The sequence below is a fragment of the Pseudorca crassidens genome, chromosome 13 (genome assembly GCF_039906515.1).
Source record: "Pseudorca crassidens isolate mPseCra1 chromosome 13, mPseCra1.hap1, whole genome shotgun sequence".
NCBI classification, from domain to species: domain Eukaryota; kingdom Metazoa; phylum Chordata; class Mammalia; order Artiodactyla; family Delphinidae; genus Pseudorca; species Pseudorca crassidens.
In genome coordinates this window covers 47915645-47933690 of record NC_090308.1, presented here as the reverse complement: position 1 = coordinate 47933690, position 18046 = coordinate 47915645, and the positions used below count along the sequence as shown (strand labels likewise).

Here is an 18046-nt window from a genome sequence, read left to right as displayed (position 1 = left end):
GGGGGGATGGGGAATGGTTCAGGCAGTAATGCGAGCGATGGGGAGCAGCAGATGAAGCTTCACTTGCTCGCCTGCCGCTCACCTCTTGCTGTAAGGCCCGGTTCCTAACAGGCCGAGGACTGATGCCAGTCCAGGGATTGGGGACCCCTGCTATATATAAATATTGACTGCTTTAAAATCAGCATATAAACAATTTAGACTTGATAATTATGTAATTACTTTTTTTTATTTCCTAGAATAGTAAATGTCCGGAGGGAACAAAACCCATGTTAATATTTGCAGGTGATGATTTTGATGTAACAGAAGACTACAGAAGGCTAAAAAGCCTTCTTATTGGTAAGTATTTTAATACATATCTGCAGGATAGGTCAGGTAGGCATTCTAAGAGTTGCCATTGGTCGTGGCAGTTTGCAACTTCACTCTAGATACACAGCTTTTTCTCTTTGATCTCTTTTTCTCCTTTTCATTATTTTGTTTATTCCCCACTAGAAGCAGGAGAGAGTTAAAAGGATGCTATACTCTATAGATCATTATTACTTTTTGATGGTATAGTAACTTTGGTAGCAACCTGTTTAATGCTTGCACCCATCTCCTGTCATTATTGGCATTATTAAATTAAATTTAGAAAATTGAAAAGTTAAATTTTCGAGATTATTATACATCATCCACTTCCAATTCAAAAACCTCTATTAGTTTTTCTTAGTCTGATATACAAGGCTTTTCACACTATAACCCCGTATAACTTGCTTTCTTAATCTCCACCAATTTCATTCCTCCCTTTTCCATTTTAAAAAAAACAAAAAAAACCTTGTAAGGTTGTTTTAAAGGTGATTGGTTCTCAGTGAACTCTGCTCATTCCTAATGTTTTATCTAATGACTGCATTACTTTTTATGTGTTCACAAGCCACCTTCTTAAAATCCAATATACAATATATAGTTATTGTCTGAGATTGATGTTAAATTTACCAATTTTAAACCACTTTTTCTCTCCTTTTTTGAAAAGCTGACATTATTGTTCTTCATGGTTTCTTAACGGTTACTAATACTTAATATTGTGTGATCACATCTGCCAGCTCTGTTCTTACTCTGGAAGGTAATTTAGTTCGTCCCTAGAGATATGAACTCTTCTTATACTTAGTGGCATTTTCTGAAGTTTAAATAATTTATTCTATTTGAGCTTTTCTTGCACCATTCTTACAAGCTATGGCTTAACTTTTTTGGTTGCCCTTCTTTTGGATTTTTATATACTTTGCCCTAGATGACTTTTGAAAAGTTGGTGGGGGATATATTATAAATTATATACATGCTCTTTACAAATCTGAGCCAACCAAAGAATGTTTGTGGGCAGACACATTGATTTCAGTTTTCCTTATTGGGATTAGTTATGCTCTTATTGTTAGGAATACAGTTTTCGGGACTTCTCATTTCTCTTGTTCATAATGGCTATTTTTGAAAAACTAAGTATCACTGTTAACCTATTTAATCCTTACTAAAACTCTTGAGTTTGGTAACATTTCATTTTACAGATGGGAAGTTGGAGGCTCAGAGAGGTTAAGAGCCATTAAGTAGGTGAAGCAGAATCAAAACCCAAAGCCTGTGCTTTTCTTCTTCTGCTCTTCATCCTGCCCATGGTGAATAATTCCTTCGCAGAGTCTTTGCTATAGGTTCTTACCTCTGTTTTCCATGAATTAAAAAAAAAAAAAGAAAAGGGACTTCCCTGGTGACGCAGTGGTTAAGAATCTGCCTGCCAATGCAGGGGACACGGGTTTGATCCCTGGTCCGGGAAGATCCCACATGCCACGGAGCAACTAAGCCCGTGCACCACAACTGCTGAGCCCGCGCTCTAGAGCCTGTGAGCCACAACTACTGAGCCTGCGTGCCACAGCTACTGAAATCCACGCACCTAGAGCCCGTGCTCCACAAGAGAAGCCACTGCAATGAGAAGCCTGCATTGCACGTTGCACCGCAACGAAGAGTAGCCCCCACTCACCTCAACTAGAGAAAGCCCGCACGCAGCAACAAAGACCCAACGTAGCCAAAAAAATAAATTAATTAAAAAAAAATCATACATGGAAGACAGCGACCAACACTTCTTTGAATATTACATAGCCCGAAACATCAAGGGAGTTTTTTTAGCCAAGATTCCTAGTAGTTGTACTGCGTTGGCTCAGATTTCCTGCTTTTTTCCCCTTGTTCTTCTGTATAATTATTATTAGTGAGGGAAGTACTTATAATTTGTTATAACAGAGCTTTGTTGCTTCTGTTTAAATGATTTTATCTTACTATTTTGTGCTTCCACTAGATGGCAGGAATAACCACATGATGCAGTAATGAGAGGGAGGGAGTGAAAACCAAAAAGGAATTAAGAAAGAAGAAAGACAGGTAGCAGGATGGAGTGACATTTTCTGGCACTAAGCAAAGTTGAGTTTTTAATATAAATAAGAAGTAAGAAAGTTGCAGACTTCTTGGTTTGTGTTGTGTGTTCAAATGAAATAATGTAGAGCAGTAGGTAAAGAGAATTTTATCAAGGGCTTTTTTCCTGTTTGGAAGTTGTGTTTTTGTTTTCTTTTTGTAATTGGCCAGAAAGAAAAGTTAACTTCAGTATTTTCATGCCAGATACCCATTTTGTTCATTCGAATTTTGCTTCTCTTTTGCTTTAAATATTATATAGATTTGTAGTTAATCTTAGCAGGTCCTGCTTTTCTTTACAGAAAACCAGTGCCTGTTTTTTGATTCAGTCCATCCTAATTTTTTTTTTTTAAATTCTGGTTGTGCCGTGTGGCTTGTGGGATCTCAGTTCCCCAAAAAGGACCAGGGATTGAACCCAGGCCACAGTAGTGAAAGCGCCAAATCCTAACCACTAGATCACCATGGAACTCCCAGTCCATCCTACTTTTTATGGTTATTTTTTAGTATGACTACTACTCGTATATAAAGGTGATAATGAATCAAGTAATAGGTTAGTTTTATTAAGTGTTCCTTTAAAGCCTACCTTTAACTTAACTACCTAACTGGGTTTTATTTTTTTTTCTTCATTGCCTTTGTCTATATTAGTGGTCATATCTACATCTGTGGTCATTGTTTTAATTTTTTTAACCTTTCTCATTTCCTAATTCTTATTCCACTTTAATACATATAATAATGAAAATAACTGCCATAGATTAGGTCAGGTAATTTATTAAATTTAATCCTTTCTACAGCTCTACAGAGATAATTGTATTAGTCTGCTCAGGGTGCCATGCAAAAGACCATAGACTGGGTGGCTCATAAGCAACAGAAATGTATTTTTTCACAGTTCTAGAAGTCCAGGTTTCTGGTGAGGACTCTCTTGCTGGCTTCTTGCTTTGTGTTTACAAGGCTTTTCCTTGGGGAGGAAGGGAAGGAGGGAGATAGACAGAGGAAAGAGGGGTTTAAGTTTTCTGGTGTCTCTTCTTATATGGACTCTTATCCTATGGGAGCAGACCCTACCCTTATGACATACCTCATTTAACCTTAAGTACTTCCTTAGAAGCCTCATTTCCAAATATAGTCACACTAGAGGTTAAACAAACATTCAGTTCATTATGGTAATAATATTCCCATGTTGTGGATGAAGAAATTGAGACCAGTTCACTGATGTCCAGAGTGAAGAGTTAGTAAGTGTCAGAATCAGGATCTTATCCATTCTCTGAGTCCACATCCCCTAGTCTTTACCGTCAACACACTGGTCATCCTCCTGTGCCCTTTCCCAGTGTTTTTACTCATGGACACAGTCACACTAAAGGTGTTATTTTTGCTTGGAATTGATCCATTGAAAAAATGTCCAAACTGGGGCTTTCTTTCTAATTATAACCAATTTATCTGCTACCCCCTTATTTCTGTTTAACCAGGTTTTTCTCCTTATCCCTATTCTCATAATATCTCCCTTTTTACCTCAACCATCATTCCTGCCCAGTTTAGGGTCAGCCTTTTTGACAGTGCTCTGAGTTTCAACACATTTTAATCCATCACCCCCTTGATGTTTTAGACTCCTCTTGTACTTTAATTGCTCCAGTCCTGGAATCAGCTATTTCTGTAAGGATCCTGGGTTTTTTTTAAGTGAGATTATTTTAGAAATCACATTTTGTGTGCTAGGGAGTATTTCTGGGTTGGTCATTGTTTCTAGGCTTTTTCAGTGGACAGAACTATGAGATTTATTTGTTAAGATAAAATATATCCTGAGTTCATACTGAAACTTCTAACTCAAATTTAGGACAGAAGGATATGTACACGTACATACCTTCTTTCATCCATGACAAAAATCCAGGTTCTCAATGACTCCAACATAATGATGCATTTACTTTATACTGTACTACACATACAACAGTCTCAGAATAAAATACTGTTATTACTACTGGTAGTATGAATATTGAGTGCAACTGAATGGTGTTTGGTTTCTTTTGTGTGTGTGGTTTTTTTTTTTGCAGTTCTGTATGTCTATATATCCTATTAGGAATATGGTCAAATTACTGTGTTTTGAAGTCATTTGAAACAGTCCTTTTCTGTATGATTATGCCTTCAGCCCAATACACAGGTTCATTTCATTTTGTTTTCAATTTTTAGGGATAACTTTATTAAGTTTTTTCATTATAAATTATTTTTTGGGGTATGATTTACATACAATCAAGTGCACGTATTTATTTTTAAATTCTTTTTTTAATTCTTTTTTTTAAAGTTTTATTTTTTGGCTGCATTGGGTTTTTGTTGCTGCGCACGGGCTTTCTCTAGTTGCAGCAAGTGGGGCCAACTCTTCGATGCGGTGCGCAGGCGGTGGCTTCTCTTGTTGCGGATCACGGGCTCTAGGCGCGCGGGCTGCAGTAGTTGTGGCACGCGGGCTCTAGCGCACAGGCTCAGTAGTTGTGGCGCACAGGCTTAGTTGCTCCGCGGCATGTGGGATCTTCCTGCACCAGGGATCGAACCCTGCATTGGCAGATGGATTCTTAACCATTGCGCCACCAGGGAAGTCCAAATGCACATATTTAAAGTTTTAAAATTTAATGGATTTTGACATATTTATATACCTCTAAAAACACCACTGCAATCAAGATATAGAACCTTTCCACCACCCCCCAGAATTTCCCTGTGCCCTTTGGTAATCCATTATTTTTCTCTATTCTAAGCAAACGTTGATCTGCTTTCTGTCATTTTTGCATTTTCCAGAATTTAGGTAAATGGAATCATAGAGTATGTACTTTTCTTGGCCTGACTTCTTTCACTCAGTTTGTTTTGAGATTCATTCATGTTGTTGTATGTATCAATCCTCCATTTCTTTTTATAACTGAGCAGTATTCCATTTATAGCTATTCTGCAGTTTGTTTATACCTTCATCTGTTGATGGACATTTAGATTGATTCCAGCTTTTAATTATTACCAGTAGAACTGCTGTGAACATTTATATACAAATTTTTGTGAGGACCTATGTTTTCATTTCCTTTGGGTGAATACCTAGGAATAAAATGGTTGGATCATTTGAATAGCGTATGTTAAACATTTTTTTTTTTTTTGCGTGGGCCTCTCACTGTCGTGGCCTCTCTTGTTGCGGAGCACAGGCTCCAGACGCACGGGCTCAATAGTTGTGGCTCATGGGCCCAGCTGCTCCGCGGCATGTGGGATCCTCCCAGACCAGGGCTCGAACCCGTGTCCCCCGCATTGGCAGGCAGATTCTCAACCACTGTGCCACCAGGGAAGCCCTATGTTAAACATTTTTAAGAAACTGCCAAACTGTTTAACATGGTTGCACTATTTTGCATTCCCACTAACTGTAGGGGCTCCATCTCCTTGTCAATACTTGGTAGGCCGTTCTTTTTAATTTTAGTTACTCTAATAGGTGTTGAATACTGACAGTAATATGTTTCCAAAGTCAAATCTACAAAATAAAGGAGTGGTAGTGTTGCAGTTTTAATTTGCATTTTCTGGTGACTTATAAGGTTGAACATCTTTTCATGTGCTTATTGGCCATTTGTATATCTTTGGTAAAGTGTGTGTTCAGATCTTTGCCTGATTTTTTTATTTGGTTATTTGTCTTTTTATTGGGTACTAATGTGGAAGAGTGTGTGTGTGTGTGTGTGTGTGTGTGTGTGTGTGTGTGTGTGTGTGTGTGTGTGAGAGAGAGAGAGAGAGAGAGAGAGAGAGAGAGAGAAGTCTTTTGTCTGTCTGACATATATCTTTGAATATTCTCTCCTGGACTGTGGCTTGCCTTTTTGTTTTATTGATTTATGTATTTATTTATTGGCCACACCATGCAGCATGTGGGATCTTAGTTCCCCAACCAGGGATTGAACTCGCTCCCCCTGCAGTGGAAGCACGGAGTCTTTAACCACTGCGCCACCAGGGAAGTCCCTTGCCTTTTTGTTTTTAATGATGTCTTTTTTAAAAAAAAAATTTTTATCGAGATATAGCTGATTTATAATATTATGTAAGTTTCAGGTGTACAACATAGTGATTCACAATTTTTTTTTTTTTTTTTTTTTTTTTTGCTGTACATGGGCCTCTCACTGTTGTGGCCTCTCCCGTTGCGGAGCACAGGCTCCGGACGCGCAGGCTCAGCTGCCATGGCTCACGGGCCCAGCTGCTCTGTGGCATGTGGGATCTTCCCAGACCGGGGCACGAACCTGTGTCCCCTGCATCGGCAGGCAGACTCTCAACCACTGCGCCACCAGGGAAGCCCAATTCACAATTTTTAAAGATTATGCTACACTTACAGTTATTATAAATTGTTGGCTATATTCCCTGTGCTGTACAGTATATCCTTGTAGCTTATTTATTTTATGCATAGTAGTTTGTACCTTTAAGCCCGTGTCCCTCTCTTGCCCCTCGCCTTTCCCTCTCCCTGCTGGTAACCACTGGTTCTCTATATCTGTGAGTCAGATATGTGCACTAGTTTGTTGTATTTTTTAGATTCCACATACAAGTGATATCATACATTGTCTTCCTCTAATTTCACTTAGCATGATGCTCTCCAAGTCCATCCATGTTGCTGCAAATGGCAAAATTTCATTCTTTTGATGGCTGAGTAGTATTTCATTGTATGTATGTGTGTGCGTGTGTGTATATATATATACACACACACACGTGTGTGTGTGTGTGTGTGTATGGACACTTAGGTTGCTTCCATATCTTGGCTATTGTAAATAATGCTGCTGTGAACATTGAAGTAGTACATGTATCCTTTCAAATTAGTGTGTTGTTTTCTTTGGTTATGTACCCAGGAGTGGAATTGCTGGATATGATAGTTTTATTTTTAGTTTTTTAGGAACCTCCATATTGTTTTCCTCAGTGGCTGTAGAACTTACATTCCTACAAGGACTCCATTTTCTCTACATCCTCACTAACATTTGTTATTAGTGGTCTTTTTGATGATAGCCATTCTGACTGGTGTAAGGTGATATTTCATTATGCTTTTGATTAGCATTTTTCTGATGATTAGCAGTGTTGATCATCTTTTCATGTGCCTGTTGGCCATCAGTATGTGTTCTTTGGAAAAATGTCTAGTCAGGTCTTCTGCTTTTAGGTTTAAGTAGGTCCCATTTGTTTATTTTTGCTTGTGTTTCCTTTGCCTTAGGAGACAGGTTCAAAAAAAAATATTGCTACGATTTATGTCAAAGAGTGTTCTGCCTATGTTTTCTTCTAGGAGTTTTGTAGTTTCTGGTCGTACATTTAGATCTTTAATGCATTTTGAGTTTATTTTTATATATTGTGTGAGAAAATGTTCTGATTTCATTCTTTTACGTGTAGCTGTCCAGTTTTCCCAGCACCATTTACCAAAGAGATTTTTCAACATTGTATATGCTTGCTTCCTTTGTCATAGATTAATTGACCTTAAGTATGTGAGTTTATTTCTGGGCTCTCTATTCTGTTCCATTGATCCATGTAACTGTTTTTCTGTCTGTCTGAAGTCAGGGAGCATGATTCCTCCAGCTCTGTTTTTTCTCAAGATTGTTTTGACTATTTGGGTCTTTTGTGTTTCCATACACATTTTAAAATTATTCTAGTTCTATGGCATTGGTATTTTGATAGGGGTTGCATTGAATCTATAGAGTATTATGGTCATTTTAACAATATTAATTCTTCCAATCCATGAACACAGTATATCTTTCCATGTGTTTGTGTTGTCTTCAATTTCTTTCATCCATGTCTTACAGGTTTCCAAGTATAGGTCTTTTAACTCCCTAGGTAGGTTTATTCCTAGGTATTTCTCTGACAGTGTGCTGTTAGTGTATAGAAATGCAACAAATTTCTGTGTATTAATTTTATATCCTGCAACTTTACTGTATTCATTGATGCACTCTAGTAGTTTTTTGGTGGCATATTTAGGATTTTCTGTGTATAGTATCATGTAATCTGCAAACAGTGATGTCTTTTAAAGAGCAGAAATTTTAAATTTTTGTGAAGTGTACTTTATCCAATTTTTTTCTTTAATGGTTGTTCATACAGTGTTTTGTTTAAGAAACCTTTGCTTATCCCAAGATTGCAAAGATTTTTTTCTCTTATAAATATTTTTTTGAAGTCTTATAACTTTAGATCTTACATTTAGGTTTATGATCCATTTTGAGTTAATTTTTGTATATGGTGTGAGGTAAGGGTCAATGTTCTTAAAACTTTCTACCTCATTTCATTTTTTGTTTTTTTTTTCTTTCTTAAAAGCTTATGGAAAAAGCACATGCCTATAAGGTTTGCATTACAAAAACTGTTTCAGGGGAGACTGGAATGTACATATCTTGTTCCCCAGAATGACTCTGACTTCAATAATGCTGCCACAACCGTGAGTGGGGCTTTATTAACTTGGCCACTGAAGGAGAGTCAGGTTTTGGCAAAACTATGGGAAAGTTCTTCATTAATTAAAATCAATTTTTAGATCAAAATACCTTGAAAACGTACATATTTGGTTTATAAAAGTACCCCCAAGGGATTTTTATTTGTGGTAGTAAGGAAGGGTGGTGTGTACAAGGGTATGCACACTTAACGTCTGCTTTATGTATGTTAGTGATGTGATTTTCTTTTAGTTATCTGTAAGAAGGAAAAAGCAAACTGTAAAAGATGTATATGTCCATGCACATGGAGATAATTCCCATCTTATGAGCTAATGGGAGGAGGGAAGCAAGTGCTGAGTGGCTACAGATTGGGACAGAATGAGATATTTCCTGTTTATGACATCACCTGTCTTAGGGCACCTCTTCCTAAGTAATTAATTTGGATGACCCTTTTATGCCTAACTTTTTCTTAGCTAGATGTTATTCATGTATTCCCATTTAGCCTCCCCCCAAGTTCAGTCTTTTTATCTGTAAAAATGAGGTGACCAAACTTGTTTGCTGTTTTCCAAACTCTTTTCATTCATGTGCCACCTTCATAACGTTAGCCATGTCTGTGTAGTATCCATAGCATTGTTCACTGGAGATTTTTCTTTAAATTGACTCCTCTTTTTATTTTTTATTTTTATTTATTTTTTTTGCGGTACGTGGGCCTCTCACCGCCGTGGCCTCTCCCGTTGCAGAGCACAGGCTCCGGACGCACAGGCTCACCCAGCCGCTCCGCGGCATGTGGGATCTTCCCGGACCGGGGCACGAACCCGTGTCCCCTGCATTGGCGGGCGGACTCTCAACCACTGCGCCACCAGGGAAGCCCCTGACTCCTCTTTTTAAAAGGAAACCCTATGTCCCTACTCTCAGTGCAAAATGGTGTATGATAACATAAATAATGCATTGTAGATTGTATCTGCCTGTGTATCATTTAAAATTATCTCATATGTGCCACTTGGGTATTATTACCACTCTGTGGGAAAACAGTCTACTCATTGATCTTGATGGTTCTTTTCTGGCTTTGACACTAGATAGCTTTTCTTTGCTCATATAATTGAGATACCTTGTTAGAATTTTCTTGTTTGTTGGCGTCTGCCATATGACAAACACTAGTTCAATTTAATAGTCAAAGTTTGAACAGCCATTTTTATAGACTTTTGCCATCTTAACCTGTCTGTCTTAGTTGATTAAAATTGTATACCTTGTTTTACATTTTCTAAAAAATTACTGTTCACAATAAACCTGTTATACTCTGGTGCTGAGCATTGGCTTAGAGGGAGAACTGCAAAACTGAAAAATTACATGGCTCAGTGAATTAAACAGAAATACAGTCATGAGATTAAATGGTAGAGGGGCGGGACCATCAGATTTTTCAGGCATGAGTTTTTGTGCTGCTTTTTAGATGAGATACAGAGAGTTGCGTTTAGAGTGCAGCTGATTTGTAACAATTAATCTTAATTAGTCTTTTAATTAAGATTTTAATTAATCTTTTAATTAATTAAAGTTAGTTAATTTTAATTAGTCTTTTAATTAATCTTAATCTTTTAAAATTTTTAATTAATTAATTATTTTAATTATTTTTAATTGATCTTTTAATTAATCTTAATTAATCTTTTTTTTTTCCCCCAAACAACCTGATGTGTGCTTTTAGATTTCTTCAGAGGCCCCACAGTATCAAATGTCCGTCTGGCTGGTTTAGAGTATGTTCTGCACTTCACTGCACTGAATGGGAAGATTTACTTTCGAAGCTATAAGTAAGTGCATTTCTTAGCATGTTTTTGTTAATCCTCAGGGTTAGCATTTTAGTGTGACTGTTTTATAGAGCTCAGACTTAGAATTGGTGTCTGGCCAAAAGTTTATTTGGAGAGTTTTCAGAATAGCAGTGACAAAGTAGCTCTGTGCTGATCCTCAGGTCTGTCACTCCCCTGCTAACTTCTGCCTCCCGGAAACCCTGCTTTTCCAGGGCCCTGGGGCATCAAACAGTATACTCCCTCTGAGCTTAGAACGCTTATTCAGTCCTAACTTGCCATACTTTTATGCAGTATCTCCCTGTTTTTCTTGACTAAATTTAGAGCGCCAAGCCACAAGTCTTAGCCCAGCCAAAGCAAATCTCAAAGTCCTGAGTCTAAAAAATGGAGTCTGAAAGTAATAAGATTCAGTGGCTAGATTCATTTTACCTTCTTTCTCCAGCCCAGGCCTCTACCCATACCCCCACCACAATATAAATATAAATCCTAACAAGCACATTCTGTTTTCATAAAAACCTTAATGACGTGCTGCAACTGCCTTTTGAGGTAAGCATGACTTGTTTTTTCCCTTATTTAAAATAAAGTGTTAGCGCTGATTGATGGAGCACACACTTTCCTAGAGAATACATTGACTCCCACTAACTGCCTCCCTTGGTACATTGAATTCAGCCTGACATCTGCTTTGCGCTGTGGCGTGGCAGTGCGGCCTGAGCACCGGCAGCCCAGTGTTGACAGTGTCTTCGTGCAGTGGTGCTGTTTGTGCAACCATTCGTGGACTTCAGCATTTCATCCATGGTTTTAATTTTGTTTTTTTATCATAATGGAATACATGGTTGACCAGCTTGTGTCCAGTGAACATCCAAATGAACTAAGTAATCACCTCTTTTTTGTTAGTAATGTCCATCTTTGTCTCAACTGTATGGAGTCAGAGATGCTCGGTTCTTTTCACCACATGAGTGGTACCACCATTTCTATTTTTCTATTTTTTTCTCATTTAAATAATAACAGGCAAAGGATTTTATAATCATTTTTAACTAGTTGAGATTGAAAGTCCCTATAATCTGTTGTTTTCATTTCCAAACTTGATTTTGGGGCAGCTAAGAATATTATGAAGTAGGTGACTCCTATTTATAGAGCAAGAGATAAAACATGAAAAATCACTAACATAAAAAAAAATCTTTTTGAAAACTTATGTTAAACAAGGAGACCCTGGGATACAAAGGAGCTAAAAAATAAAGATAAAAGTCTTTGAGAATGAGAAATGAATAATAATAATCTAAAACTCATGGTGAACAATTTCAAAGGAAGTATTCTCTTGTATCAGAACTTGTATTTAGTGAAAAGAAAGATAAATTTGTAAAGAAAGAAAGAAAATACAGAGAAATAAAGCAAAATGGACAGAAAATTAGCAAATCAGTCTTAAGAACAAGGATAAATTGGCAGTGTAACTACACATATTCGTCCGTCCACTTACTTTAAGAAGTATGTAATTGCTGGAATCACTGTTAGGTTAGCATGGCATCTGCCATAATGAAAAAAAAAGATTTGAAATTTTTACGAAATTATTTTATTTATTTATGTATTTATGTATTTATTTTTGGCTGCATTGGGACTTAGCTGCGGCACTCAGGGTCTTCTTTGCACCATGCAGGATCTTTCAGTTGCAGCACGCAGGCTTCGCTAGTTTTGCATGGGCTCCAGAGTGCGTGGGCTCTGTAGTTTGTGGCACATGGGCTCTCTAGTTGAGGCCCATGGGCTTAGTAGTTGTGACAGGGCTTAGTTGCCCTGTGGCATGTGGGATCTTAGTTCCCCTGACCAGGGATTGAACCTACGTCCCCTGCATTGGAAGGCAGGTTCTTAACCACCGGACCACCAGGGAAGTCCCAAGATCTGAATTTTTAAGATCAGAAACCCTATTGTAAAATTTTTTTTTTTTTTTTTTTTGCTGTACGCGGGCCTCTCAGTGTTGTGGCCTCTCCCCTTGCGGAGCACAGGCTCCAGACGCGCAGGCTCAGCTGCCATGGCTCACGGGCCCAGCTGCTCCACGGCATGTGGGATCTTCACGGACCGGGGCACGAACCCGTGTCCCCTGCATCGGCAGGCGGACTCTCAACCACTGCGCCACTAGGGAAGCCCCCCTAGTGTAAAATTTTTTTTTTTTTTTTTCTAGTGTAAAATTTTAATCCCAGCTTTTCATATCTATATCCTGTAATACCTGCTAGCTATTGATTTGAAATAGAAAGTGGACAGTGTGATTGAGAGCAAGCTGCTACTGGGGAAAATCCCTAGATGTGGATTAGCTTAGCCTCCAAGGGCTGTGCTCTGCTTGGGAGGGGAAGGAAGAGGTGGTCCCGGGAATGAGCATCACCTCTGAGCCTAGTGACCTGGCTCTTTGCCAGGCTTTGCCACATGACATGGGCAAGTCACTTCTCAGGGCCCCTGTTTTTCCTTTGCAAAGTGTAGTAATATCATATAGGTAATTCTGAGGTCCCTCTGAGACTGATAATTCTCCTTTATGAGAGGGAGAGGGGTGCAGATAGAGGTGGGAATGTGCCATAGAAGTGTGTCTGACCTACTGTGGCTCCTCAGGCATTCTCACAGGCTGCTCTTGGGTGTCCTGCCCTCTTCCAACCAGCCCTTAGGCAGTTGGTTAAAGGTAGTTAATATTGACACTTATTAATTTGTGAAGATCAGTAAGGCTTATAAAATGGTTTTGAGCTTCTTGTATGAAAGGAACTCTGAGCATGGAATTACATTAATAGAACCTTTGACCTTTCCTGTTTGGGGGAAATAAATCATAGTGTTACTGGCACCTTCCTGTATATCCTATAATAATTAATTCCTTGGAGAATTTTATTCACTATAGGGCCAGAGCTATTAATATGAAACTGAAGATCTTTAGTAACTGCCACGTATGCCTTTGCCATGGCATTGGGTAGGTTTTATGGGGAGAAATATGCAAAACAGGAAGTATTAGCATACCTTAAAAAGCAAACACAACATTCTAGGCAAGGAGTTAAGTAATGAACACAGAATGTCAACAGAAGAGAGGGATATGGAAGGGAGAAAAATAAGGAAATCGCAATTTAAACAAGAGTGGTAATGCCAGTCTTTCTCAAGAAATAGGCAAGCACAGTCTCCGGACGCGCAGGCCCAGCGGCCATGGCTCACAGGCCCAGCCGCTCTGCGGCACGTGGGATCCTTCCGGTCCAGGGCACGAACCTGCGCCCCCTGCATCGGCAGGCGGACTCTCAACCACTGCGCCACCAGGGAAGCCCGAATGTCACTTTTGATTTAGAGCTTATAGGGAAACAAAACAAACAAAGCTTGAGGTTAAGATCTGAAATGGAGATTTACATGGGTGTAAAGGTTCTGGGCAATAGTTCTTAACTTTCTGTGCGAGGGCTTTCTCTAGTTGTGGCAAGCGGGGGCCACTCTTCATCGCGGTGTGCGGGCCTCTCACTCTCGCGGCCTCTCTTGTTGTGGAGCACAGGCTCCAAACGCGCAGGCTCAGTAGTTGTGGCTCACGGGCCTAGTTGCTCCGTGGCATATGGGATCTTCCCAGACCGGGGCTCGAACCCGTGTGACCTGCATTAGCAGGCAGATTTTCAACCACTGTGCCCCCAGGGAAGCCCAAGGCTGATCTTTTAAAAACATTATTATTTAGTCCTTTTTTTCCCCTGTATGGAGATCTGGCCACAGTAACAAATTGAGTCTTTTAACTCAAAAAACCTTCAGGTCTTTGAGCAGTTCTTGTTGTATCTCTCACAAAAAAAGAATTTGTGACTCTCCCTTCCTCCCCATTGTATCCTTCATATGCTTTCAAATCCAGAGCTATTTGGACATATGGTATCTAGAAAGTTGTGGTTTTGTTATATTAAGTTCATTCCAATCTATAGAGATCAGTAAATGTCTATGCTATGGACAAAAGTTGATTCTGAATAGGTCTTAGAGAAATAAGAATTTGTTAATCAATCATGTAATATAATGTTTCAAAAACCCAATTAAGATTTTTTTATGATCATGTAAATTTTGCGTAAGATGAAGAAGTCAAATAAAAGGATTCCACTTCACTTCTTAGAACTATATCACCTGCTGTTTCTCAACAGTATTGCATACTCTTATGTTTTATTTTGAAAATAAGTAGACTAAAGAAAATACTTGGTCTTGGGGCTTCCCTGGTGGTTCAGTGGTTAAGAATCCGCCTGCCAATGCAGGGGACACGGGTTCGAGCCCTGGTGCGGGAAGATCCCACATGCCGCAGAGCAACTAAGCCCATGTACCACAGCTACTGAGCCTGCGAGCCACAACTATTGAGCCCACATGCCACAACTACTGAAGCCCATGCACCTAGAGCCTGTGCTCCGAAACAAGAGAAGCCACCGCAACGAGAAGCCACGCAGCGCAACAAAGAGTAGCCCCTGCTCGCTGCAACTAGAGAAAGCCCGCAAGCAGCAACGAAGGCCCAGTGCAGCCAAAAATAAATAAATAAAATAAATAAATTTATTTAAAAAAAATAAAAAGAAAACACTTGGTCTAAATATATAAAGTATTAAGCTTAGCCTTTCCTTTTTTTTTTAAATCTTTTTGGCCATGCTATGTGGTATCTGGGATATTAGTTCCCTGACTAGGGATAAAACCCATTCCCCCTGCATTGGGAGCGCAGAGCCTTAACCACTGGACTGCCAGGGAAGTCTCTAAGCTTAGCCTTTCTAAACATTTTATGATATTTTATGGAACTGTAATCTCCTAGAACAAAAATATTTGTGGGGAGGGTGGCAGGACTTTTATCAAAGTCAAAGCAACATTTCTTTTTTGCTATTTCATAAAGGTTGCTGTTGAAGAAATCTGGCTGCAGAACACCTCGGATTGAATTGGAGGAGATGGGACCCTCATTGGATCTGGTTCTGAGGAGGACACACCTAGCATCAGATGACCTTTATAAGTTATCTATGAAAATGCCCAAAGCCCTCAAGGTACATGGCTTGTAGCTTGGTGCCATGTTTATTTGTATATTCCATTCTTCTTTCCAAAAAAGGATTTGTGGCATATTATATTGAAGAGCATACATAAAGAGGTCAATAAAATAGATAAAATTAGACTCTCAGAGCCAAAGAAAGGAGGAAGAAGCAAATAAGCCAACCATAATTGATAATAAAATTGTAGAAACCAGGCATCAGGTGTTGCTGAGAGCTTCCTAGTAGTCAAGACTGCCAGTTTTCAGCAAAAATGGGGCTCATTTTAGGCATTGTGAAAATGTAATTTCAAGCATAGTATGTGTAACCCATACTTGCATAAAATGTGTTTTGACTTTTGAATGGTTTTAAAAAGCAAGTAGACATGGCATCTCTGGAATGCCAATAAAGATTGAAATGATAGTTATAATCCTTAAGCTAAACACAGGAAATTCTCTCAGTGCATGACAGTGATTAGTCTGTTGTGTTGCTTCTCAAAGTATGGTCTGACAGTTTACCTGAGAATTGTTAGAAATGCTGAATTTGCAGATCCCACCGGAGTCCTACTGAATTAGAATTGGCATTTTAACAAGCTCTGAGTGATCTGTTTATACCTAAGTTGGAGGAGAAAGGGCTGTAGGGCTATAGACTCTATATCATTAAAGGTGTGCTCATTAATGGAGATTGTTGATACGATAGTTGTTGTACACTAGATTTTTACCAGTTCATGGTAGTAGACCCAACTAAATATAATATATTCTTGTTTCATAGCCAAAGAAGAAGAAAAATGTCTCTCATGATACTTTTGGTACAACTTATGGAAGAATTCATATGCAGAAGCAAGACCTAAGCAAACTACAAACCAGGAAAATGAAGGGGTTGAAGAAGCGACCTGTAGAAAGGAAAGCAGAAGACCAGGAGAAAAAATCAAAGAGAATTAAAAAGGATTGATGGAATATAGCCAGTAACTGCATTTTTATTGTAGTCTTTACTTAGACTTATCAAGCATCAGTTATTTCAGAGTTTCTTGTAAGGTTTTATTGTATATTTTTATAACTTGATAATTTACCTAAATTATATATTATATACATTGTGAACAGTAACATACTAGTATTAGGTTGAAAGTTAGGCTCTTACTGGAGACATTACACCCTGGTATGCCGTTTTCTCTCTGTGATGTGACATTTCCCTCTGCCTACCCCATACAAAGTCTCCTATCTCGTTGGGTGGGTGAGTGAGGAGGGATCTCCAGAACAGTCATTGGTATTTTAGAGAATTTTGGGTTAAGCTTTAGATAAAGGGAGGAAGTTATGGAAAGTAGCAATGCTCCAAAGTAACTGTATACATGCTCAGTATGAGCTACCTGGAAAGTTGACCCCATCTCCCAGCATATACATATAACCTGACTTTTATTTTTTTACTTTCCTGTTGTTTTACCTGAAATTCTACCAGTTAGAGATTAATTTTGAGATTTTAAGCTCTGTGTCTTAAAACAGATCTCTGAGATGTCCACTACCTGATCATTGACATGCTACCTTACTATTGATTAGTTTAAGAGATTCTGCTAATAAAGGAGCCCTGTTCCTCTTCTTTGGGAGAAAGAAAGTTTTGATAAGGGTTGAAGTGAGAAAGGAGAGATTAGATAAGTTAAGACACACGACATTTTAGGGTACTGGGTAGCCGTAGGTAGCTAAAGGTCACATGAAGGCCCTGGGTGTTTGCATACAGAGTAGGAGTAAGCCAAAGCCAAACAGCTTATTTTGAAATTTCTTGAAGACTGGCCCTGTGCCTAGGAAAGTGGGGGAAAGCTTTCTGCTTCCTGCTTCTCGTACTGCAAACTTGCGTTCCCTAAATGTACAATTTAGTTTCCTTGACTGAGTCCCTGGCAAAGAGGCTCCTTTATACAAGCACAAGCCAATTATGCTGTAAAAGTACAAACATACATAAACCATGATGTGTTATGTAAAGTAGAAATGCTATTGTTTTCATTTCCATGTCAAGGAGCTCCTCCATGTCTATGTGTGCATGCATTTATGTGAGTTTGCTAAAAGCTAGAACCTCAATTTTAGTTTTTTTATCCTTTCCCTTTTCTTTTAAACCCATTCCTTAGCCTTCCTTCTCCCCAGCCCTTTCCTGGCTAATAGTCTCTTAAAAAAGAGGGAGCTGGTATCACTCATTTACACTTGTTACTTGATTATACATTTAACCAAAGACTACACGGTTTTAGATCGGAAGTAGGCATTTGCATTATATGTCTAAATGGGGAGAGAGGGCGAAATTAAAATGATTCATATCCTGCCATCTGCAAGTAGATGGACAATGGACAATAGTTGGGGAGAAGGGGCGTCATGAAAGGGGCATCAGAAATGATGGATGCAGGACTTCTCTGGTGGCGCAATTGTTAAGAACCCGTCTGCCAATGCAGGGGACACGGGTTCGAGCCCTGGTCCAGGAAGATCCCACATGCCGCGGAGAAATTAAGCCCATGCGCCACAACTACTGAGCCTGCTCTCTACAGCGTGTGAGCCAC

At 39.0% G+C, this 18046-nt stretch overlaps 1 protein-coding gene across 3 annotated transcripts in view; it reads left to right on the top strand.

Moving 5' to 3' along the window:
* The window catches only part of RPF2 (ribosome production factor 2 homolog), a 35826-nt gene extending 18336 nt beyond the window's left edge, over positions 1-17490 (top strand). For all 3 annotated transcript variants that reach the window (XM_067702344.1, XM_067702343.1, XM_067702345.1), the window contains exons 7-10: positions 237-336; positions 10465-10567; positions 15393-15537; positions 16288-17490. In XM_067702344.1, the coding sequence (XP_067558445.1) occupies positions 237-336; positions 10465-10567; positions 15393-15537; positions 16288-16467 (528 nt within the window). In that variant the 3' untranslated portion in view covers positions 16468-17490. The remainder of the gene's footprint in view (positions 1-236; positions 337-10464; positions 10568-15392; positions 15538-16287) is intronic.
* Positions 17491-18046: the final 556 nt, after the last annotated feature.